Genomic DNA, 27669 nt, shown 5'->3' with positions numbered 1-27669 from the left:
GGGGAAGAGAAAGAAAGTGCGTTATGTGACTGAGAAGAATTTTGAATCTATGAATCTCAGTTTGAAAATGCTGTTAACTGGGATGTAAATGCTGCCAGAAAGAAGGCACAGGGATTGTTTCCAAAGTGGATACAAAGCACCAAGAAATCCAGATTAATCTTGTGCTGTCTTGCTGGGCAACCTATTATTGCATGGGTGGGGAACCGCAATCCTAATCTACCCCTCCTGGGGTCCGAATCCATCCCTCTGTCCCCAGATGGCCCCACCCCCTTTCCCCCCAACCACCAATCATTTGGTGACTTCCTGGATTTTGTGCAGTTTTCTCCCCTATCCTAAAAGGTTGAAATGCCCCTTTCAGCCTCTGTGGGGAACCTCTTTCAGGCCAAGGGCCCAATTTAATTCCAGAGGTTCCCCTCGGAAGTCACAGAATATGTTTTTAGTTAACAAAACCATCCCTTCACTTTTGTCAGTGGAAAGCAACCAGTGGTAATACTTGTGGAAAAAATGGAAAGGTTCATTGCCAGTGCTCACAGGACGCCTGTGTAATGGTTTGTACAAAATCACAGATACATTAGGTGTTATTTCTATATGTACTGCTCTGAATGTCAGTAATCCAAATGTCAGTTCAGCGCAGAGTGAAAGTCATGAAAGGCAGAGGCTTAGCATGAGAGAAGGAGAGACTTTGCCATAAATTATTTTCATGACCTTCTGGTAACAAAGTTAAAACTACAGCTCTCTTATTACAGCAGTTTCCCCAGCAGTTCTGCATACAAGCTTGTTAAATATCTCTCCTTTCAGTTCCTACATTCTGATTGCTTCTGCTCACTGACATTTTGGAGACCTGTTGTCTAGTTTCTTGATTATCATCTTGCATTCCATTTTCATGTTCTTGCTTCTATCATTGGTTAATCCTGACTGCTGACCTTCCCTTGATAAACAGCACAGCCCAACATCCAAATAACAATCAGCACTTCAAAGCTGAGAAGTAGCTGCTTGAACTTAGTCTTGATAGTTCATACGCTCCCTGCTTGGTCTCCACAGTCATTAGAATTGGTGCAATTCTATGCTGTCAAGACCAAACACCTCATATTTTAGCAAGAAAAGGTGTGTGGAACCTGAACTACACTGAACGACAGAATTACAAAGATAGAAATAGTGCCTTTGAAGAAAATACACACATATAAGATATTGTGGGGAGCAGAGGTCACCATAGGAACCTGGAATGTAAGATCTATGAGCCAGGGCAAATTGGATGTGGTTATTGGGGAGATGTCAAGATTAAATGTAGACATTTTGGGTGTCATTGAACTGAAACGGACTGGAATGGGCCACTTCACATCAAATGACCACCAGATCTACTAGTGTGGACAAGAGGACCACAGAAGAAATGGGGTAGCCTTCATAAGTGGCTAAAGCAGTGCTTGGATACAATCCAAAAAATTACAGAATGATCTCAGTTCGAATTCAGGGTAAGCCATTTAACATCACAGTGATCCAAATATACGCCCCAACCACAGATGTTGAAGAAGCAGAAGTAGATCAGTTCTATGAGGATCTGCAGCACCTACTGGATAGTACACCAAAAAAAGATGTTATTTTCATTACAGGAGACTGGAATGCTAAGGTGGGTAGTCAAACGACACCTGGAATTACAGGCAAGCATGGTCTGGGAGAATAAAATGAAGCAGGACATAGGCTGATAGAATTTTGCCAAGACAACTCACTGTGCATAACAAACACTCTCTTCCAACAACCTAAGAGACGACTTTATACATGGACTTCACCAGACAGTCGACACCGAAATCAGATTGACTACATCCTTTGTAGCCAAAGGTGGCGGACATCTATGCAGTCGGTAAAAACAAGACCTGGAGCTGACTGTAGTTCAGATCACGAACTTCTTATTGCACAATTTAGAATCAGACTCAAGAGAATAGGGAAGACCCACAGATCAGTTAGATATGAGCTCACTAATATTCCTAATGAATATGCAGTGGAGGTGAAGAATAGATTTAAGGGACTAGATTTAGTAGATAGGGTCCCGGAAGAACTATGGACAGAAGTTTGCAACATTGTTCAGGAGGCGGCAACAAAAAACGTCCCAAAGAAAAAGAAAACCAAGAAGGCAAGATGGCTGTCTGCTGAGATACTGGAAGCAGCCCAAGAAAGAAGGAAAGGAAAAGGCAACAGTGATAGGGGGAGATATGACCAATTAAATGCAAAATTCCAGAGGTTAGCCAGAAGAGATCAGGAATTATTTTTAAACAAGCAATGCACGGAAGTGGAAGAAGATAATAGAATAGGAAGGACAAGAGACCTCTTCCAGAAAATTAGAAACATCGGAGGTAAATTCCAGGCAAAAATGGGTATGATCAAAAACAAAGATGGCAAGGACCTAACAGAAGCAGAAGAGATCAAGAAAAGGTGGCAAGAATATACGGAAGATCTGTATAGGAAGGATAATAATATCAGGGATAGATTTGATGGTGTGGTCAGTGAGCTAGAACCAGACATCCTGAAGAGTGAGGTTGAATGGGCCTTAAGAAGCATTGCTAATAACAAGGCAGCAGGAGATGACGGTCTCCCAGCTGAACTGTTTAAAATCTTGCAAGATGATGCTGTCAAGGTGATGCATGCCATATGCCAGCAAATTTGGAAAACACAAGAATGGCCAACAGGTTGGAAAAGATCAACTTATATCCCCATACCAAAAAAGGGAAGCACCAAAGAATGTTCAAACTATCGAACAGTGGCACGTATTTCACATGCCAGTAAGGTAATGCTCAAAATCTTGCAAGGTAGACTCCAGCAATTCATGGAACGAGAATTGCCAGATGTACAAGCTGGGTTTAGAAAAGGCAGAGGAACTAGAGACCAAATTGCCAATATCCGCTGGATAATGGAGAAAGCCAGGGAGTTTCAGAAAAACATCTATTTCTGTTTTATTGACTATTCTAAAGCCTTTGACTGTGTGGATCATCACAAATTGTGGCAAGTTCTTGGTGGTATGGGGATACCAAGTCATCTTGTCTGCCTCCTGAGGAATCTGTATAACGACCAAGTAGCAACGGTAAGAACAGACCACGGAACAACGGACTGGTTTAAGATGGGGAAAGGAGTACGGCAGGGTTGTATACTCTCACCCTACCTATTCAACCTGTATGCAGAACACATCATGCGATGTGCTGGGCTTGATGAAGCCAAGGCTGGAGTTAAAATTGCTGGAAGAAACATTAACAATCTCAGATATGCAAATGATACCACTTTGATGGCTGAAAGCAAGGAGGAGCTGAGGAACCTTATGACGAAGGTGAAAGAAGAAAGTGCAAAAAGCTGGATTGCAGTTAAACCTCAAAAAACCAAGATTATGGTATCCAGCTTGATTGATAACTGGCAAATAGAGGGAGAAAACGTGGCGGCAGTGACAGACTTTGTCATTCTAGGCACAAAGATTACTGCAGACGCTGACTGCAGCCAGGAAATCAGAAGACGTTTACTTCTTGGGAGGACAGCAATGACAAATCTTGATAAAATAGTTAAGAGCAGAGACATCACACTGACAACAAAGGTCCGCATAGTTAAAGCAATGGTATTCCCCTTAGTAACCTATGGCTGCGAGCGCTGGTCCATAAGCAAGGCTGAGCGAAGGAAGATAGATGCTTTTGAACTGTGGTGCTGGAGGAAAATTCTGAGAGTGCCTTGGACTGCAAGAAGATCAAACCAGTCCATACTCCAGGAAATAAAGCCAGACTGCTCACTTGAGGGAATGATATGAAAGGCAAAACTGAAGTACTTTGGCCACATAATGAGAAGACAGGATACCCTGGAGAAGATGCTGATGCTAGGGAAAGTGGAAGGCAAAAGAAAGAGGGGCCGACCAAGGACAAGATGGATGGATGATATTCTGGAGGTGATGGACTCGACCTTGGGGGTGGCGACAGCCGACAGGAAGCTCTGGCATGGGCTGGTCCATGAAGTCACGAAGAGTCGGAAGCAACTGACCGAATAAACAACAGAGGTCTCAGCCTGGGGAGGGGATTTTATTTATTTTATTTATACTCTGCCTTTCCAGTAAGGAAATAGTGCTAAAGGCGGTCAAGAATAAGAATCAAAATGTTAAATACAACTAAAAAATAAAATAAAACTTAGTTAAAACAATCATAAAGCAAATATGTTAAAACACAATTACATGCGGTATATGTCTTCAGTTCCTCTAGCATCAATTTATAGACACCACAATCGCAGTTAAAATGGTGTTACTGACAATGGAATGTGGTTATAAACCTTTGTTGTCGTTGTTCAGTTGTTAAGTCGTGTCCAACTCTTTGTGACCCCATGGACCATAGCACGCCAGGCCTGTCCTCCGCTCTCTCCCAGAGCGTGCTCAAGTTCATATAAACCTTTAGCTTCGTTCAATAGCCAATGTTGTCTTGGGTCCCTTGGCTTTGTCCTGTGATTTCAACATAAATGGTTTTATTTGCCCCTCTGATTTCATGGTATGCCAGTGAGTATTGTGTCATTTGACTTCTGTGAATGTGATGACCATAATGGCATGTATCTGTTACCACTTACCTCAAATGAAATATGAAAGAAAAATTAGTCTTGGCTATTCTTCAGAGGAGGTCATCTTTGTCTCCTCCCATATGTGCCTGCCCGGACCTTAAGATCATCATCAGCGGCCCTTCTCCGTGAGCCCCTGCCAAAGGAAGTGAGGCGGGTGGCTACTAGGAGGAGGGCTTTTTCTGCTGCGACACCCCAGCTCTGGAATGAGCTCCCTAGTGAGGTTCGCCTGGCGTCTACATTGTATTCCTTTTGGCGCCAGGTGAAGACCTTTTTATTTTCCCAGGCATTTTAGCATTTTAGCTTTCTAAATTTTTATCTTTGCTGTTTTAAATCTGTGTTTTAAACTCTTGCACTGCTGCTAGGTTTTGTTGTGGTTGTATTGTTATATTGTGGTTTTAATGTTCTGTATATTTTAAATTGTTTTATTGTGTGTTGTTGGATTTAATTTTTGTGAACTGCCCAGAGAGCTTCGGCTATTGGGTGGTATAGAAATGAAATGAATGAATGAATAAATTAATTAATTAATTAACATTGATACTGGCCTGAGCTGTTTCGCTGCCTGAGGTGGAACAGCAAACAGCACCCCATCGCTCAAGCCGCATGGTACCTAAGGCTGTTAAGTTACTTTAGCACCTGAGACAGAAAATCCCTCAAGCACCTTTCCCCTCCCTGGCAGTAAAAATGCAAAATTAATAAATTAAATAACTAGCAATTTGCTGTTCTTTCATGACACCCTAAATTAGCTGCCCGTGGCAGATGGTTCACTCTGCTTAATAGTAGGGCCAGCCCTGTGTTACATTTAATAAGTGAATGTTTGACTGCTAAGGCAATATTCACAAGAACCACTTAATCTGATTTATAAATTTCACAAACACATGCATGATGGTGTCAGTCTGACCCACACCCTGGAACCATGACCACCATTTTGCTAATGGAGAATGGACTTCCAATTTCATCAGGATATCCAAGGTGTTGTATGATGGCTAATGTGACTACCAAAAGTAGTGACTGATGGTGAATAATGTGCATTTAAGACAACCTTAGTTCTTGTACTGTGAAGATCCAAATACAACGTTTTGTTGCAGTTCCAATTTGTTAACACAGTGTGTTTCTCATTTTTGTTAGAAGCAAAATGGTGTTGTTAGTATCAATTCTGAATGTACCTTAACTGTTCTATAGCCAGCATTAGTATATCATATCAAAATGAGATAAATTAATAATACATGCCTGGTATTTCCCAATCTGGTTAGATAAATTTATCCATCCCTGAGGGCAGTATGGATATTTTTACTGTTTGTTTAAATGTGATTGCAACAAGCACAAGACCTACTCTGCTTATCCTCAATATATCTTGGAGCACAGTGACACCTAGAGAGGGTATGGTGCATAAAAATTTTATTTTCCAAAATGTACACACCACATTTCTGGTTGCTGGTATCTACAGCTAGGATCATAGGAGAATGAATGTACTTATTTTATACAGGGTAAATACAGTATATTTACTGCATTTCCGTTAATTTAATGAAACGATTGTGTTTAAGTCCAAGGTCAGATCAGTGGTCATTGTGAATTAAAAATCCCTTATTTAGTCATCAAAAGGAAACTACTGGCCATAGGTTTAAATGGGTAGAAAACATTTTATTCAGGCTGTTGATTCTGTTTTACTTGTAATGTTGTTGGGAAAACTGAAATTAAAAAAAAAACTTGTTTAAAATCTAGAAGGGAATGAGATCAAAGAAGCATAAAACCTGGCCAAAATTATTGGCCCTAACAACTCTGGGGGCGTGCTTAATTTGAGGAATCTAGATGTAATGTGCATAGGAGAATGCTCGAGTAAACTGTTTTCTAAAAACATGGGCAATGTTCATTCTTGGTATAACTAGATTATTCCTAAAGTGGGCAGCATTTTCATCTTACTGCAGAATAAGTTGCATGTGTTTGCATATTTAACCTGATTTAAATAGGTAATGTTGTGGCAGCTCTAATTATACTACAACAATTTTCAAAAGACTATATGGGTATTCTGAATGTCTTGAGTACTAATTCAGTGCTGCTGACAATGAAAACAGCAATAAATATTCTTACAAATCACTGAATGTAAAACTGTTTAAAACCAGACAGTGCAGATTTTGCTAGCTTGTCTTTTTTATGGGCATGGGGGATGGGAATAGAGAACATTTCCACTCATAACATGATAACAGAAGACCAAGCTGTTTTGTTTTGTTTTACTAAATCTGTCTCTAGATATATATTAGATTCAAACAATGAAATAAATATATCTGCAGCTCCCTAACCTTAGTCAATTACTTTTCTGAGCATTCTTATTTGTATTTTTAGCTTACTGTTTTCTGGAGATTTATTTCGTTTTTCACTTTAACATGTTGACTGAGTTTTGTTTTCTGTTGTAAAGCAGTATGCCAACAAGAAAAGATGTCTGGAAAAAACAGTATGTTTGCATATTATATATGAAAAAGCCCAGATGAGCTAGTATAATAATTCTGACTGATCTGTTTGCATATTGGATACAATCCAACCAAAATTAAGTGCTCCACAGAGTCTAGTCCTATGCATTTTAAATGAAGTAATTCTCACTGATTTTAGCAGAGACTACTCCCTAGTAAGTGTGTGTAGAACTATAACCCCAAAGTCCCATTAATTTCAGTAGAGGAAGTTATGCACATGTTTAACTCTTTCACTGAAACAAATATGACTTAAGTTTAAAGATTTCACCTATCCAGACTGATACCTGTATGTGTGTGTAGCTCCCAGTGCTGAAGAGGCAGCACGCCCCTGAACCGTTTTAAAAGAGTTTGGGCGCAATCTTATGCATGTTTTGACAGAGAAGAGGCCCAGCATTGCCCGGGGAATGCCGGGAGTTGTAGGCCTTTTCTCTGTCTAAACATGCATAGGATTGCGCCCTTAGTCTCTTCAGTTTCTAAGAAAGGTATCTCATTTGGATTAATTAACCAATTCATTCAGTTTGCTTTAACATTCTTATTTTTAAAGTAGGAAATTCTCATTACAGCTTGACAATGTTGATCAATTTTCATAGTTGAAGTAAAAACATTAAAAACTACTTGACACACAGCACACAGCATTTTTTTGTAATTTTTTACAAAAAATGTAGAAGTGTGCTGAAAATTCAGATTGGGACAACTGTTTATTGAAATAAATGAAAAACTCGTAAACAGTGTGAACTAGAAAAAATAAAGACGTGTGCCCCCCCTGCCCCAGTTAAGCAAAACTTTCTCAACAATAAAAGATACAAGTTCATAAAAAAAGTGTGTATAACATACACATTCTTGGAAGAGACATTATAATTTCAGTGGAACATCTAAATAAATATTATCATTGTATTACACTACACAATTATGTGTGATTAGCAGCCTAGATGTTTGTTTATAGTAGATTCGATCCAGCCAAAGTTAGGCACTTTTAAATCCCATGAATTTTTGTGGAAGATATTTGTGCTTAACTCTTCCATTGATATAAGGAGAACTTAAAAGTGATATGTCATTAGTGAGCTGCCTACTAATTATACCCCGTGCTTTGGTAAAATGTATTAGAAATCTAGTTTTTAGTGTTCTCCATTGTGTTGACCCACGACGATCTAATTTCTCTTTCACATTGTTGCTTAGAATTTAGTTCAATTAAGTAACAGGAGAAAGCAAATAATGGTTTGCTTCATACTGATATGAAACCAGCAACACTTAAAACCAGGATATGAAACGGGCAACACTTCCGGAATGATAGGATGATTTGGTGACGTTCTGACTTTTTTAATCTACATTGCCATTGTTTTTAATTTTCTGCAGACACCCCTGTATGCGGTAAACCATGGTGAAACAGGGCCTATCCGGTGCAACAGGTGCAAAGCTTATATGTGTCCCTTCATGCAATTCATTGAGGGGGGAAGAAAATATCAGTGTGGATTTTGTAACTGTGTGAACGATGGTATGTAGCATCATTGTGCTATATTTTATTCATTTATTTGTTTGTATATTTACTGAAATTAAAGAGAAATAACTTTCTAAACATGTGCAAAGCAAGCAAGGAAACAAACATAAACAAAGCAAAAGAAATAAACGTTTGCTTCATTCCAATCCTAAATGCATTTACTTGAAAGTAAAGCCCTATTCAGATTCTGAAGTGTGGAGAGGAGATGGGGACCTGTATTCTGGGTCTGCCCCTGAACTTCCTGTGTTGATGCGGAAATTCTGAAGTGAAACTGTAACCAATGTTATTCTGAATGTGGTTACAGTGCTGCATGCGATTGGAAACACTGATTTTTCAGAGTTCCCAGTTACCTGGAACTCAGTTCCAGTCATTGTAACTGCGTTCAGCCAAACATGTTTACAGTTTCACTTCAGATCTTCCCTGCCAATATGGGGAGGTTAGAGTTGGAGAGGAGAGGAGAGGAGAGGAGAGGAGAGGAGAGGGCAGGGGCAGGGCACATTTCCCAGTCTCCTCTCCTAGCTTTGGAATCTAAATGCCTGAATTCGGCTTGCGTCACATTGATTCATACATGTAGGAGAACCCTAATGTGGAAATCTCATCCAGTGTAACTGAATTGTGTTGAACCTTTTCCTTCATTCCATTTTCATAATAGTTCCATTCAGAATAAGGAATTATTTACAAAGACCCACCACCACTGACATTACAATTTCCTGGGTTTTCTTGAGAAAGCTAAATCCATTTTTAATGTTATTTCTTATCCCTTGACTGAAGCCATTACTCACAAATGATGAACACGGTGTGGTATGAATTTTACAACACTCGTTGACGATAAAGGGATCTGCCAACTTTCAAGGAGATCCCTGGCAAAAGACCTGTTTTGCCAGGTCACTTCTGTTTCCATTTATGGAATAACTTTGAATAACTGATCCAGGTGGAGGGGAAATGAAGATGCTCAGGACTCACATAAAACTGAGATAAAACACCACATTAAATTGAGATAAAATGCTCCCATTGCTGTAGGATACTTTGCTTTCCTACCTCCACCCATTGTCCTACTCTCTTCTTAGTATCAGTGTGTTTTTCCCTTTCATGTATACATTTATACATTTACAGCGCAATCCTATGTATGATTCTCAGAACTAAATGCCACCATGTTTCTTGGAGCTTCCCCCAGGTAAGAGGACATAGGACTGCACCCTAATGTCATGATCTTCATCTTGCCAAAAAAAGCTATTGAATGGCAATGGACTTTTTACTAAATATTATACTTCATGTGAACAGAAGCTCTGAATGACTTGAGCATCAGGAATGTTTCAGTGTGATGTTGAAGCTCTTTTATGGAGACACCATTTTTTGGTGTGGACTGTTCGTCCTTGTGTCATCCTGGGAATCGTGGATATGGGATAGGTTCACTCTACCATTTGGTCTAGGAGCCCCAAGGAAATATTTCTGACTAGACATAAATGGAAAGAGCACAAAAACAGCCCAGCTATTGTTTTTCTATAGGCTTAAAGCAGCAAATAGTTAGAAATGACTGCACTGAGAAAATGCTCCTTGCCCATTCCAGTGCAAACACTGGAACGGGGAATGCACTGCCATTTTGGCATGCAGAATAAACATAAAGAGGGAAAAAAGCATTTGGGATGGGTCTTTAGCAGGCTTTCCTTAAAAAGGCATATCATTGTGCTCAGCAAAGATGATCAAACTGTTCAAAGAAAATGGACCTGAATCCTTAGGTCAGAACAGTTCTGCAAAAGAATAGAGCCGCTGTAATGATTTACATCTCATCTCTCATTTCATTAGAGTGGAGAGGTATACAGAGGCATTTATGTCATTCTGTGAAATTATTTTCTGAACAGATTGAAAATATTTCAAAGGGAAAATACTCTTTTTTTAACCACCTAGAAAAGAGCAGATATTTAGGTCATCACCTCCCTTTAAGACAGAGGATTTTAATGGTTAAATTGTCCATTAATTTTTACTGAGACAGGAGTTGCTTTGAACAGGAGATGCCATGCCATATTTGTCCAAGTGCAATTGCATGTGACTCATAAGTATGAGTTCCTGAGCTTCTGGCTGGATCCCAGGACTTGGCCAGAATGAGTCTTTCGAGACGTTTGTATCTAGTTGGATTTGCTCTGCTGGATCAAAGTGGCACAGAGCTTTCCCTAATACAGTAATCTTTTCAAGTCTGAAACATGAACCTTGAAAGACTTATGCCAGCTCTTATTTGCCTCAAAGCTTTAATCTGTGGGACAAAATGTAGAGGGCAGTTGGTTGCATTGGCTGTTACTCGGCATGAAGTTCCCACAAAAGCCTACTATTTGCATAGCAGTGAACTACCGAACTATTATTTATACTTATATTGCAATTCACATAGAATAGCTTGCACTTCTGCAGTGTCTTTCATCTGTGTGTTTTTTATGCACTGTAATTAAAGCTTCAAAAACTCATCATAAACAGAGGGATTAAGAGAAAATTGCCCAGCCTTGCTGAATAGATAACTGCCAACAATGAGTCACTAGTGAGTTGAGAAGGACAAAAAGAAGCTACAGGGATGCTTTTGCAACTGGGAATTTGTGAAAATCACAATGCAAATTTTCACTGGAGGATAGTGAAGGACTGAAGGGGGCTTTAGAATAGGTGCAAAATCAGGCATATGGCACCTCATTAGCTGCCTTATACTTGCCCTGAGATTGCAGAAGTGAGGAGAAAAACACTCTTGCCTTTTGCTGCTGGCCAGAGGAGCAAGGGCCTCTGGGTAATTTTTGTTTTGTCGATCTGTTAAGTTGCTTTGGAGATCATGTGTTTGAAAGGTGGGCACAGTGAGGCTGGGCTGGGAGGGCAAACTTATATTACAAGTGGTTTCATTTTGTCTGCTAACAGAGACAAAGGTGAGAAAGGAGTGCTATTTTGCCAATCCTTCCCCCCCCCCCTTTTTTTTTTTTTAAATTCTTGGCAACTGGGAAGATAGGTGTTTTGTTGTTCAGGGTAGAATTAGCAAGCACCTCATACATATTACATATAAAACTGCTTTATACTGAGTCAGACCCATGGGTCAGGCTAGCCCAGTTCTCTTTACTCTGACTGGTAGGCAGCTCCGTGGTCTTTCCTGAAGATCAGTTCTGGGACCTGATGCATGCAAAGCATGTGCTCTATCGCCAAGCAACAGGATAATGAATTGAGTTGGAGAACGTGATGAGACGGGGGGAATGTGGGTGCAGATGGTAGGGCACTCTGGTTCTTAAGTGCGCTACCTTGCGTTGTATGGAATATTGACATTGCTTTAGGAAACATAAATGGGGAGTGCACAATTGTTTTTACTTAAAATAATAATAGGTGCAGTACGGCATTATGAGTGTTTTGAGCAAATATGTGGCTGAACAGGAAGGAGGAGCTGCAGTTGCCTTTGTCATATATAGCATCGCAAACTGTAACCATAGAACTAGTGGTAGTAGCTCTTATGCAACCTCAGTAATGCTGCAGTCAGAAAGGTTATGAGTGCATTATTTGAGAGAGGCCTCGTATCTTTCCGAGACGAAAATCGGAGTGCTTTGATAGCACTGCAAATACAGCATCCCTGTGATGTGATGAGAGCACTACCTGTGTGCTACAAATGAAGTGTGTGTGTGTGTGTGTGTGTGTGACTGCCCTGGAAATATAAACATACAGGAAGGTCCCAAGAATGTGGATGGGACAAGCTGTGAGAATATAGAGATGCATAGTGAGGGGTGATAGATCTTGGCTGGGAGGGAAAATTTATATTACAAGTGGTTTCATTTTGTCTGCTAACAGGGACAGAGGAAAATGAATGTAAAAGCCAGGAAATGAAACCTAGCTCTTGAATATGTAAAAAGATCAAAGGATCGGAAGATCATGAGGCTATTTATTTATTTATTTATTTGAAGTATTTCTTGGCTGCCTTTCAGGTCATAAGCGCCCCCCCCCCCCATGGCTTACAGAATAACTTTTTTTTTCTTTTTGCAATGCTGTTCTTTTCATATAAAATCTGTTGAACTACTAGGTAGCACACTGAAAGTCATGCAACATGAGGTTCTGTTTGTTCATCTGCGTTTAACGAAAGGGGAGAAATCAGCTGTCCTGTTCTTGTTTCTTCAGTTCCTCCATTCTATTTTCAACATCTGGACCATGTTGGCAGAAGGACAGACCACTACGAAAGGCCGGAGTTATCTCTAGGATCATATGAATACATTGCTACTTTAGATTATTGCAAGGTAAGTCTGCTCAGCATGGAAAACAGTTTGTAATCTGTGTGCTAAATCAAGGAAACCCCATTGTAAAACACACGCAACAACAAAACGGTTGTGAAGATTATAGAGGCAGGAGGGATTCCCCTGCAGGTAGTCTTAACTATTTATTGGGGAATTTATTGCCCACTGTTCAGTAAGGCTTACTACCAGCTAAGTGTGCTTAGGGCTGCAGCCTTAATTGTTTAAAATTACAGTCTGCACCCAAGTTAAGCTGAAGTATTTAAAGTGTTTGGTACCCCAGCTCTAAAGATATAAGATGCAATCCAAATAAAGTTAACCTGGGTGGTACATTAATGGGACATACATACTCTGTCTTCTTTCCCAGTCCAGAAATACTGACAAAAAAACTGTGCACAGTGCTTACTTGCCTATAAGAGTTTCTCCATTAATTTGTTGAGGGATTCTATCCATATCCTTTGTTTTTGCAGTTACAGAATGTGTCCCTCCACTGAACTGACTGGGCAGTTTTACAAGTTTCAAGACATCTGTGTGTACATTTGAGCTAGCACAGATGTCTGGATCAGGGTTTATGGGATTAAATGATTTTCCATTGTATAAAATATTCCTAATTTAACTGAATTATAAAATGATTGTCCATGCCCTTTCACTTCTGACAATCTACATTGTAAAGTCTCTCGCTAGTATGGCCATTAGTTATTTTGGAAGAATATAGCGAATACAACAATACTACAATGATATATCCCCACCCCCCAATTGAAGGAAAACCCACAGCTTTCTTTTGTGTTTATTGAATAACAGTGAAGATGAACAGCTAGGGGAAACATTAACAAATAACAGCTGTTGAGTGGTGTTAAAAAACTTTGGAATGGAATGGATTTAGCAAATACAAAACATTTTGCTTTTGCAGTAAATGTGCCAGGTTTTTTTAAACTGCTATAGAATTTACCTAAACTATGAAATTGTTTGCAAGCCTGCTGCAAATGCTGACAGTGGAACAGCTTTTAAAAGCTCAGATCACCACTTATTTTGCTGCAGCTCTCATTTTATTGAGTGGTGTTGCTTTGGATTTGCATGGATATGACTGAAAGGAGAGTAAGAGTCATTATTGTACATTTATGGCTCAAAGTACACTAACATAAAGCCTGTATTCATTATCACCTTGTAGCTGAAGCTCTGTGTTAAGTGAAATGTGAAATTTACTAGAATTTTTACCATCTCCACGATTAACCTGTGAATGTTTAGGTGAACTTTGACAAGTTAAGTATGGGGGGTAGGAAGTGGCTTTTGCAAAACACTTAACACATGCTCAGGGGCTGATTGTTTAATAGTGGAAATATCATGGAAGCCCCTTTAACTGTTTATTTGAATTCAAGAAATAACCAGTGTTGGGGTTGTAGTGGAGGGAATGTTATTTATCACCTTCATGTTCTTGGAACAAAGGTGACCCCACAAGTAATTGGGAAATCTGATATCTCAGTTGCCTTCTCATAAATTGTCTTGATCCTAGTGCTTTCTTCAGAAAAGCTCTGAGAAACATTTTTTGTCTGTCTCTTTGAATACGTGGTTTATACTATTGGCACCTTAATTTCCTAATGTCATTCATTTTCCAAGCGCTGCTTACAATCGAGTAGAAGTAGTGGAGGTGTCAAATTGCACTTGTTTAAAAAAAAAATGCTCCCTGAGTATGTAGCATATATACAGATGCTTCGAAGAGATGCTAAATTTTACAGTACAGGGATGAATGAGTGGCTTTTTTCTGTTCTTTGGCTACTAGGGGAGTTCCTACTGGCACTTTGGGAGGAGCTCTTCAGGATCGTGCCTTATGGACTCTAATCTTATCTGCCACTTGGTGTTTTTTTTGCAAGCTTGCAATTTGGTGGGCCTTTTGTGATTTGAGAAGGCTAGGTTGCAATCCTATCGGGATAGGTGGCCACCTCTGAACTCAGAGGTGACCGCCTATCCAGTGCAGGGCAGGAGCAGCGCGGAGGGGATCTTCCCTCCATGCTTCAGCTGCCCTGCATTTGCAGCTAGACAGCTGATTTGGGGAGGGGACACTAGATGTGTCGGAAAGGGATGTCCACCTGCCCCAGCCCACCCCCCAGGAATGGCCTGGTTTTGCTGCTCCGCGCTCCTCTTACGAGCACAGAGTGCAGGGCCGATGGAGGTCAGTTCTCAGGGTACCAACCTGTCCCATGGCCATCTAGCCGCTGATTAGCGGCCATAGGATTGCACCCTCATTCCCTTTAATCGCCAGTAGGTGGTGGTATTAGGGTGTTTTTTTGGCCTTGCTTTGCTATTAAACCCAAGAAGAAGAAAAAGAAGAAAATGCGTAATTTGTTATATTGGGTTGGATGCAGACTTCCCATGAGCAGAGTTCCACTAATGCAGACACTCTACTGGAGGAAAGGGGGAGACAATTTTTGCCAATTTCTCCTTTCCCCTGCAGCTCCCTGAAACGTTGCTCTGGCTGGTTGGGGCATGGCAGGTAGCACTGGAAGCTGCAGGAGTCTATTCCTCCAGCAGGAGTCTTCTGCGATATCAGAGTTCCTTCTGTGGATAATGAGCACACAAACCATACAATGCTTCCTAAGACAAGAAACAATATGTAAACATCTGTACCTACAAAAAGCAGTACTTGGTGTGGATCTGTTGATTATATACACAACACTTTTGTTAAAGAAGAAAACCTACTTGTTGAGGGCCAAGCTAGGTGATACATTACATCCATGTATGCATTTAAATGTGTCTCATTTTACCTTAAAAATAACTGTTGTGGAGTGCCAGATCGGGACTGGGACTTTGCTGTGCAGGGAGGGTTTTTTAACTCTTTCCTCCTGCACCGTGATCCCGCTGAAAATGCCCCCTGCCCCTGGCAAGGTTTCCACAGGTGGGAACTTGCCTCTTGGGGCAAATATTGGCATCTATGTGTATGTGTATGTTTTTCACTGAAACCTCAGCCCAGGATCTCGTGGGCCATGTGTAGGAGTCTTGATCTCCACACATTCCCTGCCCCCAACCCCACAGGTGTTTTTTCAGTAAATGTTGTAAATGACTGAACATTGTTTTCTAATTGCTACAGACAATTCTATTATACTTTTGATGCTGTAACTTGATAATTACAAACTTCATGCAAAAGGAATGTAAAAATAGAGCAATAAAGGACAAGTTACTTGTGAAAAATTAACAGAACACATAGGTGCTGTATAAGAAATATTTTCCCAACACTATTTTACTGAAATGTGACTTATGTGAGTGGCAGTAACTTCTATGGCAGTAGTTACTTAACCATGTAAATAGACAATTGGTTGTATTCAATGTTAGTTCTATTTGGAGACCCATTGAAATAAATGGGATTTAAGTTAGACTAACATTGGATATAACCCTGTGATTAATATAATCACCCAACAATTTTTCTTTGGAAATCTCTGGGTAGACTAAGAATCTTCAGCAGGTATTTTATTTCTCCTGCTTTTTGCTGCTTTTCTTTTGATAGAACAACAAGCCTCCACAGCCACCAGCCTATATCTTCATGATTGACGTGTCATATAATAACATAAAGAGCGGTCTTGTTAAACTCATCTGTGAGGAACTGAAGACTGCACTGGATAGACTTCCAAGGTAAAGAAAACTTTCAACAAATTTAACATCTTTAGTTTGGTAAGGATGTAGTAACAACTGACAAGAGAACTACTTAGTATTTGCTCTAACCTTGTGAAGGTTTGAGGCCTACGGAGGCAAAGGAGAAAAAGGTCAGGCTTACAGGCCTGGGTTCTTTTGTTGGGAGGGGGTATCCCTGAGAGGAGTAGTTTCATTTCCCTGGCTAAGTTTCAGTTTCATTTCCTCAGTGGAGGGAGCAATCCTACCAGGATAGGCGGCCGCGTCTGAACTTGGAGGTGACTGTCTATCCAATGCAGGGCAGGAGAAGCACGGAGGGGATCGTGCCCTCCATGCTTCAGCCACCCTACATTTGCGTCTAGACAGCCGATTTTGGCTGTCTAGCTGTGGGAAGGCAGAGCAGGGGAGGAAGCTGCCGGATGACACATAGGATGTGTTATACCGGCATTTCCGCCTTCCCTGCCCCGGCATGCCCCGGGCTGTTCCACACTGCCTACAAGGCAGCACAAAAAGGGGGAAGGTCGGTTCTCCGGGAACGACCTCAGAGCACGGGCTCCGATGTTGGTTCCCGGAAAACCACATATCCTATGGCTGTCTACCCGCTGACTAGCGGCCATAGGATTGCTCCCTCCGATAACCACAAAAACAGCCCAGTGCTTATTAAACGGACAAAGACACGCAGTGCTTTCCTTTTATAAGGATAAAGAGGAATTCAAGTGGCTACGAAGGTCCATTCACAGGAAGTCTCCATACCTGATGCAGGATTACTTATGAGTTGTGCAGATTAATCTGGTTTTGGAAGAACAACACCCAAATGGGCAATTTGGGGCAAGCACGGGCTCTGAGGTCAGTTCCCAGAAACCAATGTATACTATGGCCGTCTAGCTGCTGACTAGTGGCCATAGGATTGCTCGCTTAGTTTCATTTCTTCAGATTTGGAGCACTACTTTCGGTTTTGGGGGAGGAAGTATAAAAAGAGAGATTCATAAAGACCAGAGCAGTAAGAGCAAAATAAGGAGACCAGAGCCTGAAGAGGGAGCAGGAAGAAACAGCCTAGAGGAGTCTAAGTACAGCTAGGGTAAAGGAACTTGTGTTTTGCAACTTTTATTTTCTTTTAAGCCCTTTTGTATCACTCAGTTCTATTGTGTAAATACCTATAGTTGTGATGGCTTGCTTTAAATTTACCAGTAAACTGTTGTGGTTAAACCTCAAGTGTCTGGTGTGTCAATCACCCCACATCTACAGCCTAAACCCCCACGTTATTGGAATGGGGAAGGTTAAAAGAAGGAAGGTGGGACTCTTGAGGAGGCAAGAGATCCTTAAGGTGTTGCTCAGGGGGTCCAGGTCATAAGGGGAACCCTGATTACTTGCCCCTGCTTGTAGTCTTCTAATGATGCACAGACATGATTCTAGGCTGGATTTCATATCTCTCTTCATCCGTCCGTGCTGTTCTTCAAGCAGATGTTTGGCTTAAATTAAATTAAAATAAATCAGGCTTCTGCCATTTTCATCTGGTTATAAATGCTTATTTGGCTTTCCCCCACTCAAAATAGTGCTTCAAGGAGGTGGAGAGTGGCTTTGTGACTATAATAAGGGCCAGCCAGTTGGCACTCTGCATAGCTGGCTTTTGCTTGAAACAGGAAGAACCAGTTGTTCCTGAGCATTTTCTGAGAAAAGTTCTAAATTTGGGCCCAAAGGGGCAAGAGCAGATTGGCAGCGATAAATGCCTTTTATCCACTCTGTGCAAGGTTCAAATATGGATCTTTCATTCATATGCTTCTTGTTGTAGAATTTAGCCGGTAATACTTTGGCCATTAATTAGAGGTAACATATTTTTTCCATGCAAAATACTCATTTTGGAATTACCTGTCAATGCGCTTTCTAAAACCATTTCTCTTCAAGGGAGGAACAAGAGGAGGCTGCAACTATTCGGGTTGGATTTGTCACTTACAATAAAGTCCTCCATTTCTTCAATGTAAAGAGCAATCTTGCACAACCTCAGATGATGGTCGTCACTGATGTCAGTGAAGTGTTCGTGCCTTTGCTGGATGGCTTCCTTGTCAACTTTCAAGAGTCACGATCAGTTATAAATAAGTAAGCAAATCATTTATACCGCTCTTGCTCAGATGTGAATATATTCTGCAGTGATTTCCTTTGTAAAAGTCATGAATTTTCCAGTGCGCCAAAATGACAGCTGCTACTTAGCTTACAGTACCAACCCAGTTCAATATGTGTTTTATATTTAAAGACCATGGTAATTCTCTAGAGATATATACATGCAAAACGTGGCTGCATATACACTACTATATGTGTATATATGCCTAGACCTACCCGCCAATCAAATTGCCTGGCAGCACTAAGCAGTGGGCACACTGATATTCTCAGTTTTTTGTAGCATGGACCATTTTAGAGCTAGAATTATGGACAACTGTGTGTCTGTTCATGTATCTGTGTAAAAATTCAGTTCACAAGTCACTTGTTTAAATTATAGAATGTATAGTCAACTATGTAGCTAACTTTTCTAAAGTGCTTGTAAAAGATGCTTGTCAAATTTTGGCCAGTTTTGGATTTTGGCCCTCCTTAAAATGCAGTTTGCTTAAGCATAACTGATTTTGGTCTGAGTAGAATATTTCTTAATTATGTTGAGTAGCATTTTTTTCCTGCAATCAGGGAATCAAGTAGCCCTCTAGAGGCTGGTGAGCTTAACAACTGTAATTCTGTTATATTTTTGTAATGAAAAGTCATAATCTTTCAGCAAAAGGACCTGGTGTTATTATTTTCTTAAAAAAAAAAAAAGGATTATCCTGTCTATTCTGACTTGTTGAAACACTGATCTTTCCCCCCTTCCATAGCTTGCTAGACCAGATTCCAGAGATGTTTGCAGATACTAATGAGAGTGAGACTGTCTTCGCTCCTGTGATCCAAGCTGGAATGGAAGCGCTAAAGGTTAGAATGTACTTCTGTATGCTATAGAGTCTTTATTTGGACAGACTTGATAAGCTATGAAAACTCTGCTTGTTGAAGGCATAGGTCCCACAAGTCACAACAGGAAACACAAGGAAAAACTACTGTTAGTCTTATACAACTTGAATTTTGTGATATCTCTGAGAGTTGTTTTAGTCATTTAGTTTTTCTACACAGGTGCAAAAGAAAAAAAAGTACATCATTCAGGGAATAAGGTCATGTTGTCTTACACAGTGTGGCACTGTGAATCGGCTGCCGATCTCAACTTTTCAGTGTATGTACACAGGGTAGAACAAACATGGACAATCTCTTCTCTTTGGGACTCTTATTTTATTAATCTTATAAAATATGACTTGAAACACAACACTATATCCAGGAAGTACATACTTTTTCCTTTTATACCTCTGTAGGGAAAACGTGGCAACTGAAGCAGCTCTAGTTTAACGCAGAGTCAACAGACACATTTTATGATACTGCATATTGTGAGGTGCAAGTCTAGATTCTAAAGCATAGACTGTATCAGTGCTCAAATTAGGGGTTAGAGAGGGCCCAGAGGGAGGGCTTTTCTTGGAACAGGAGTACCAAGCATATCAATTTGGAAGGGCTGTAGTTCAGTGGCAAAGCACATGCTTTGCATGCAGAATGTTCCAGGTTTAATCCCTAGCATCTCCAAATAGGACTGTTTGAAACCCTACAGAGCCACTGCCAGTCAGGCGACAATAATCCTAGGAATTGGTTTGGTCCTATTTATTGTCTTACCACACATATCTAAAAATAAGCGTCTGCTTTGCTTGTTGCTGTGATGTAATCTGATTTCGACGCCAGGTAGTAATGATAATGTTGGTGTCATTCATAGTTGGAAAAAAGTGCAATAATAGTTAGGTTTCTGGGGACAGGGAGAAGAAAGCTGAAGTATATTTAGTTTTAAGGAAAATGTATTTATTTATATTAATTCAGATAAGTGCCAATGGCATCTGTCATGAGTGAAAGAAATAAACAAATATGCTAGGAGCACACACATATGAAAATTAAAACCAAAACCCATAAAATGAATGCATCACAACTTCAAAGAGGCCAATCTGGGTCCATCTGGAATTTTTTTTGTGTATATTTACCATGAAAGTGATCTCAGTGGCTGAGCAGACTTCTAGTCTCTGCATTTATTTTCCTTTGTTTTGTTTCCTCACAGTGCCAGCTGTGAGCAAATACAGTAATGCATGTTATGTGACATAAATCAAATCATTACAGTATTTTTGTATTTCGCCATCTCCCTTTCCAGAGGAAATTGATGCTTAAGTAAAACTTGGTGCTGTTTAAAAACTTTTTAAATATATATTTTGGGGTGTTTGGAAAAACGACAATTTAAGCTGCTAATAAATGTACTAAGCTCTGGGTAGGCCTCTGTTGATATGTACAGTGAATGGCTAGAGCCACAGCTCTAGAGTAGGAGCCATATGTTAATTTTACTGCTTGTGTGACAAATGTTGAATTGATGATCCAACAAATGTTAGGTAGCTAGATATTGAGGTGCCTGCCTGTGTGCATAGTTTCTGCTCACCCCATCCCAGTAATGACATCTGTTTATGTGATAGCTATGTTCCTTCTTGTTTTCTGACATGCAGCCATCCCATTGCCACTATTTTTTTCCCTTGCGTGTTGGGAATACAAATGGATAACTGCTTTGGAAAGAAGTATTTGAGTACCTCATTCATTTTAGATAGCTCCAAAACAACTGTGACTTATGGAATTTGCCTGGTTAGTCTTTTTAATGCATCTCTTCTCCGATGCTCATAGCTGTTGCTAGGTTGCTCAAGGGAGTAGACAAAAAGTTGGCTTCTACTGGCCCTGCCCAACCACAAAAACATCTCCAGATCAATACCATACCTCAGGCTTAGAGAGTCTCTGCATCATGTGTTTATCGTGCACTTGTGATTGTTCACTCACGGAAGTTCACGGGTCCCTTTCACCTTTCGTGTTGTTTTCAAGGGGTAATCTGCCATTTTAAAAGTCATCTTAAATGTGGTAATAAACCTAAATCACTCAATAAAACAGTGTGATCGATTGGCAGTATCACCTAAACATGTGGGAGAGAGACAGCAAAACCAAAGCGGGGCGCGTGTGTATTTTGCTGATCATTAAACCCGCAAAGATTCCAGATGACAAAGCTCTCATAAGGCTGCACAATTTTTGCTAAATGAGAAGCCCTTAATCTCACCTCATGGGGGCGAGGAACATTAAGTCCATTTATGTTTAAAAGTCCTATAGAAATTTTTATTTTTAGTAAGGCTGAATCTACACATAGCAGTATTACCTTTAGTAAGGCTGAATCTACCATTATCATACTGCAATGATAACTATTGGCGCACATGACAGCAATGGGCACCAATAGTTACCACTGCAGTATGACAATGGTATAACTGCTATGTGTAGATTCAGCCTAAGAGTAGCCCAGGTTGGATGTAACTTTGGAAATTTGAGTCCTACAATTGAAAGTTTGTACTCATGGCTGATAGGGAAGCTGTGTTTGTTATCACACACGCACACACACACACACACACGGCTTGTGGCAGCTCAAAGACTAACAGATTTCTTATGGATAGTAATTCCAGTAGTAAAATGTTAGAGAAAATATGCTCTTAAAATGTTAACACTCCCTTCCTAAAGGGTAGATCTCCAACTGAGCATTGCTGATTTCCCATCAAATGGGGGGATTTGATGCAAAGACATCCACCTATGTATTTTTTATCAGTAAAGCCTTCAGTATTTCAATCCCTGACAAGAAGGATATACAGTGGGCATTTTCCTTTATGGAAGATTAAGATGGAATTCCATATATTAAGAGTGCCTCAGTGCAAGGGCTTCTTCCCAGAGTTGTTGTGTGTTATGAGTAAAACTAGAGAACGAGGTAAAATTTAATGGTCAGTGATGGATAGGTAGATGCTTATGGTGCTCCTGATTTTTCCAGAAAAGAAGTGTCTTTGAAGCATGTCTATTGTTAAAAGTGCAACCAGTAGGGGCCAAGCATTTACCATGTTGTAACTATTTGGTACTATATCAGTCTGATGATATCACTTACCTAGGATGCAAACTTTTTGGTATTTGTTTTCATCCTTGAGTTATCTGCATAGACCTGGATTATTAACTGTTGGGAATGTTTATTTATTTATTTATTGCATTTATACCCCGCCTTTTTCCTCTTGCAAGGAACCCAAGGCGGCTTACATTATCCTCCTCCTCTCCGTTTTATCCTCACAACAACAACCCTGTGGGTTGGGCTGAGAGTGTGTGACTGGCCCAAAGTCACCCAGTGAGCTTCCATGGCCGAGTGGGGACTAGAACCCAGATCTCCCAGCTCCTAGTCCAACACTCTTGCCACTACATACTTAGAGTACACCCTCTGAAATCAGTGGGGCTTTAAGTTTGTCTTGACTAACTTAAGTCCCATTGATTTCAGCGCGTCTTTTCTAAGTATGACTAAATCTGGATCCAACCTCCTCTCTGCTGTGCCACGAACTGTAGCGCATGTATGTTTTAGAGGGTGAATTAAGAAATGAGATATTATAGATATTATCCTGAGACTATTTATGTTGGCCTAAAGAGCAATAAAATGGGCTTGTGTTACTATAGTTCCACGCCGTAGTTTGTGCCAGTCTAGAGCCATTTCAACGTGTGCCCACCGTGGTAAACATCCACAGATCAGATGCACCCATGACCCCAGCAGTCTATACTCTATCCATACTGAATCCAAGTTCTTTTTCACACTGCCAGCATGCTGGTTGTGGGCTTCATATATGCAGGAATGACATCAGCACCTTTCACTTCTGTTTTTATAACTGCAAAACATGTGTGAGTCTCATGAGCACCAGGCCAATGCTGGCATATGCACGTCCTTAGAATCTGGCATATTATTGTTCCTTCCCCCTACTTATGATGCACCTGTCTTGGACTGAAAGTTTTCTCCCAAAGGGGCAGTCCAGTAACCACATATTCTGGAGAGGGTGAAGTTGAAATAAAATTGATTACATATTGCAAGTGGACAATTAATTGCTTTTCTGGTGTGCTATAGTGTTTTTTAATTTTCTTCATGCCAATTAATAATTGTTAGAATACTGTTAGTATTAATGGTTCACAGCATAAGTTTTTTCCAACACTTTTTAAACATTGGTATATAGTTTGTAGCTGCACCCATGATCCCAGACATCTCTGTGTTAAGATTAAAGTAAGTGTGTGGATATTCAGTTTTCAACTTCCCAGTTATTCTCTTTTGGGAACTTGGGTGCCACAAAAAGTTCAGGCCTTAAACAAATGGACTATTTAGTTTATGAAGTTCAAAGATAGTTTACACTGACATTTGAGACTCAACTAAAAATGTATGAAGATTTGGCTCAAATGTTTATAACCATAGCAAAATAAAGGTCATTTTGGTTGTGTCTTTCTACCAGGCAGCAGAGTGTGCTGGAAAGCTGTTTATCTTCCATGCTTCACTGCCAACTGCAGAAGCACCAGGGAAACTGAAGAGCAGAGATGATAGAAAATTGGTCAATACAGAAAAGGAAAAGGTATTCCATTTAAAAACTTTTTTTCAAGATGAGGCTGCACAGCCATCTGCCAGGGATGCTCTGACTTGGATTCCTGCATTGAGCAGGGGGTTGGACTTGATGGTCTTATAGGCCCCTTTCAACCCTACTATTCTATGATTCTGTGATGGCAATAAAACACTTGGGAACTGAGCCACTCCTCGTACTGATTGCTTTTCATCCAAATATCCATCTATATCCAGTTACACAATCCAAAATAGCAACCGTAGTGCAAAAACCCAGCACTAGTTGATTCCTTTTCACTGCGGTATACTGTCTCCCTAATTATTGTGAGTAGGGATGCATGAACACATCACTATCTTAATTCATCATTCCCATGCTCTTAAATTGGTCCTGTTGGCCCCTGTTATTTTTCAGGGCAGCTTAAACCTGATCAAGAAAATGGAGATGGGTTTGGGGAATCTGTGTTTTGCTGAGTACCTAATTCTGCCTTTGCTGTTGATGCCAGTGGATGTTTACATGGTCATAGATGACCTCTTAAAATTATGTTTTAATTGCATTTACTTTCTTTTAAAAATCCTGTTAATTCAACTTGAATTGTGCCAAGTTATTCTCATGAACTGATTTTTGTTTGTGTATTACTCAGAATGCTTGCTTTTAAACTCTCCAGATGCTGTTTCAACCCCAGACAAATATTTATGAGACCCTGGCCAGGGACTGTGTTGCTAACAGCTGCTGTGTGGATCTGTTCCTTTTCCCAAACCAGTATGTTGATGTAGCTTCCATGGGCCTTGTTACTATGCATACTGGAGGAACTCTCTACAAATACAACAATTTTCAGGTAACTGCCAGACAGTTCTCTTTCTGTCCTGTTGGGTGCATGGAATTTGACACACAAAACATGCAGCATAAAAATGAAGCTGGGGGGAGAATCTAATTATGCCCCTAATGGACAGAATGTAGATCTGAAGAGAAGTCACAACATGTTTAGATGAAAGACTTATTGTTGCACCTGGACTTCCTGAGGAGCATTCCTTATTTACGCAGTATGAACCTGAGCAGGTTTGACACCAGAATCTGAAAAGGGAAGAGCTGAGGGGAAATGCAAATCCACGCTAATCCTGTAGGATGACAATCATTCTACCAAAGTGAGCCCTCTCAAACTCCAGAAACTTTCCAGTGAACCCACTTCTCTACGTCGATGTAAAAATAAATAGTAACAGTTAGAAGAGAATCAACAATGATGCTTCTAGCAGCGTTGCTTGGAATTTGCTTGGTTTGTTTACATGCTAAGCAGTAGAGGTAGATGTTAGTTGCAGACAGTTCTAATCAGAGCCAAACTACACATTACGTTAATTGCATTTTTAAATAGCATGCTTAGGACATGCCATGCCCATTTCTTAACTAAAAACCAGCTGTAGGGGCCCTGATCCAGAACAGGACTGCATATAGCAGCAGTTAATTCTTTCCCCAGGCCTTTTCCCCTTCAACAATTGCCTCCAAAGCTATTTGTCCCCTTTGGAGTGCAATTTTCAGAGGGAAATCAGCAGAGGTGAAGCGTTACACTGGTGGTCTTTGTGAAAGAAAAGACATGGCAGCTCCTAAGCACTGTGTTTAGAACAACATGATAAATGTAATGTGTATTTGGACCTTGGGAAGCTTTTTATGCCAAAACCTTCCGAAGTGTCAACCAGCTTTCCATATGGATGCCAAGGGAGGCATGAATTCTGCCTAACAGCGGTGTATCTGTTGTTTGGATCTAAAGATACTATTCTGATTTTCTTGCCCATTCAAAATAGCATAGAAAGCTATATGGCAAGGGTGGGCAACTTGTGGCCCTCCAGATGTTTTGGCCTACAACTCCTGTCATCTTTCTCCATTGGCTATGCCCCCTAGGACTGATGGGAGTTGTAGGCCGCAACATCTGGAGGGTCACAAGTTGCCCACCCCTGCTATATGGGCTATGTCCATCTGTACTTATCAGTGTTAGGGGCCACAAGAACAACTGTTGTTTGTCATTCATTCACTTGTGCATTCATTCGTGCCTCTTTGGTGACTTTAAAGAATGAATCATTTCAGATCATCATAGTTCTGTTGCTTTCCCAGTAATACATCTGTTGCCAGTGACGGTGAGAGATATAAGCTGAACTATTTATTTTAGTTATATTTTGTAGGATCAGGCAAAACCATTATTTCTTAAACTTAGAAACACACAATATGTAGCAAGTTTCCAGGTTAAAAATGCATGGTTGCTCCAGTTATTCTTCAGTGGATGAAATGCCTGCTTTCAAAACTTCCATTACTGGTTGTTTAATACATTTGAAAAGGATGGGTTTGAGTTACTGATACTGTTTTTCTTCTAAGACATTTTACAAGCATGTTTTTTTTAAAAAAATATCCTCTACATGGACTCTCATGTGTCTTGAGAGGCCTAAAGTGTTTCTTAGCTATAGTCTTTATTAAAAGAGAGGTTTGATACCATTAATTTCTTATAAGCTTGCATCCTGTTCAAGTTCTGGGACCATTTTTGTTGCATTGCTGCCATCCAGTGGCAGGCCCTTTGTTAAGTTCTCTCTCTCTCTCTCTTGCTCTGTGTTTCCTTTTAGGTACATTCTGACAATCACCAATTTCTGAATGACCTCAGGAAGGATGTAGAAAAAAGGATGGGATTTGATGCTATCATGAGGGTTCGTACCAGCACAGGTAACAATGCTATTACAGATTCTTTTATGGCATGTTATTCTACTGTGTAGAGATCTCAGTTGCAGTGCTCCAGACTCAGTGGAATAGTCTGTGAGACTTTAGGAATCAAAACACAATTAGGTCATATGTGAAAATGTGTAATCAACAAGCCATCTCAAAATACTTTCTTTTCTTTAAACCAAGGAACTGCCAGTGTCCCCAGGATTTTATTAAAAACATAAGAAGAGCCATGCTGGATCAGACCAAGGGTCCATCTAGTCCAGCATTCAGTTCACACAGTGGCCACCAGCTGCCCATGGGAAACCCACAAGCAGGACACGAGTGCAACAGCACCCTCCCGCCCATGGTCCCCAGCAACTGGTGTACATAGGCATACTGCTTCTGGTACTGGATGGAGTTAGCCATTAGGACTAATAGCCATTAAGTCTTCAGGTGCTTCCAGATACTCAGCTGCTAATACTGCCAATCAAAAGACATTGTGCAGTTATTTTTTATTTTCCTCCTTAACGGATTTTTTGTGGAAATGAAAAAGATGGAGGAAGGGATGGGAAAGCACTGGGGGATTACAGGGTGTCATCTGGACTGCTCATAAAGTTCTGTGAACAAGGCAAGGTGAATGGACAATAAAAGCCTTGTCTAGAAGTACCCTTTAAATCCTATAGTCCAGAATAAATTCATAACTGTTGGCAGTGCTCCAAATACAGTAGTAGTGAATCACTTGGAAATGTGTTATGATTGCTGACATTTGTTTGGGGGCATTTACAAGAGTTTCTTTCTGAAGACCAATTCACACATTACACGTTGAGCACGTTGAGTTAAAAATACCATCATATGAATATTTTACTCTTTGTCAATGTCACATTAATATTTCTTATGAACGTGTTGCTATGTGGTGTCATGTGGTATTTTACCATATTGGGACAAAGGCTCAAAAACTAAGAGGTTCCCTAATAAATCAGTCCTAAGAATGGGGTGGAAGTTGGGGGTGGGTGGGGGGTGGTGAGTTGAGGAGATGAATACCATCTGCCAGTTAGCACATTGGCAGGGATGGTGCTGGTGGTTGTAACTGACACTGATTAGCTTGCAATCTGCTATAG

The 27669-nt window shown here is 40.4% G+C and overlaps 1 protein-coding gene across 2 annotated transcripts in view; it reads left to right on the top strand.

Annotated features, from left to right (window-relative positions):
* SEC24D (SEC24 homolog D, COPII component) overlaps window positions 1–27669 on the top strand; it is a 78484-nt gene that overhangs the window by 34325 nt on the left and 16490 nt on the right. For both annotated transcript variants that reach the window (XM_084855910.1, XM_084855909.1), the window contains 8 exons: window positions 8379–8517; window positions 12640–12755; window positions 16246–16370; window positions 18270–18461; window positions 19220–19313; window positions 23774–23890; window positions 24540–24710; window positions 26476–26572. In XM_084855910.1, coding sequence (XP_084712036.1) covers window positions 8379–8517; window positions 12640–12755; window positions 16246–16370; window positions 18270–18461; window positions 19220–19313; window positions 23774–23890; window positions 24540–24710; window positions 26476–26572 — 1051 coding nt within the window. The remainder of the gene's footprint in view (window positions 1–8378; window positions 8518–12639; window positions 12756–16245; window positions 16371–18269; window positions 18462–19219; window positions 19314–23773; window positions 23891–24539; window positions 24711–26475; window positions 26573–27669) is intronic.

The sequence above is a fragment of the Heloderma suspectum genome, chromosome 5, assembly GCF_057233095.1.
Source record: "Heloderma suspectum isolate Gila_16-S chromosome 5, 16-S_ref, whole genome shotgun sequence".
Classification (NCBI taxonomy): Eukaryota; Metazoa; Chordata; class Lepidosauria; order Squamata; family Helodermatidae; genus Heloderma; species Heloderma suspectum.
This window is presented reverse-complemented; position numbering and strand designations above follow the sequence as displayed.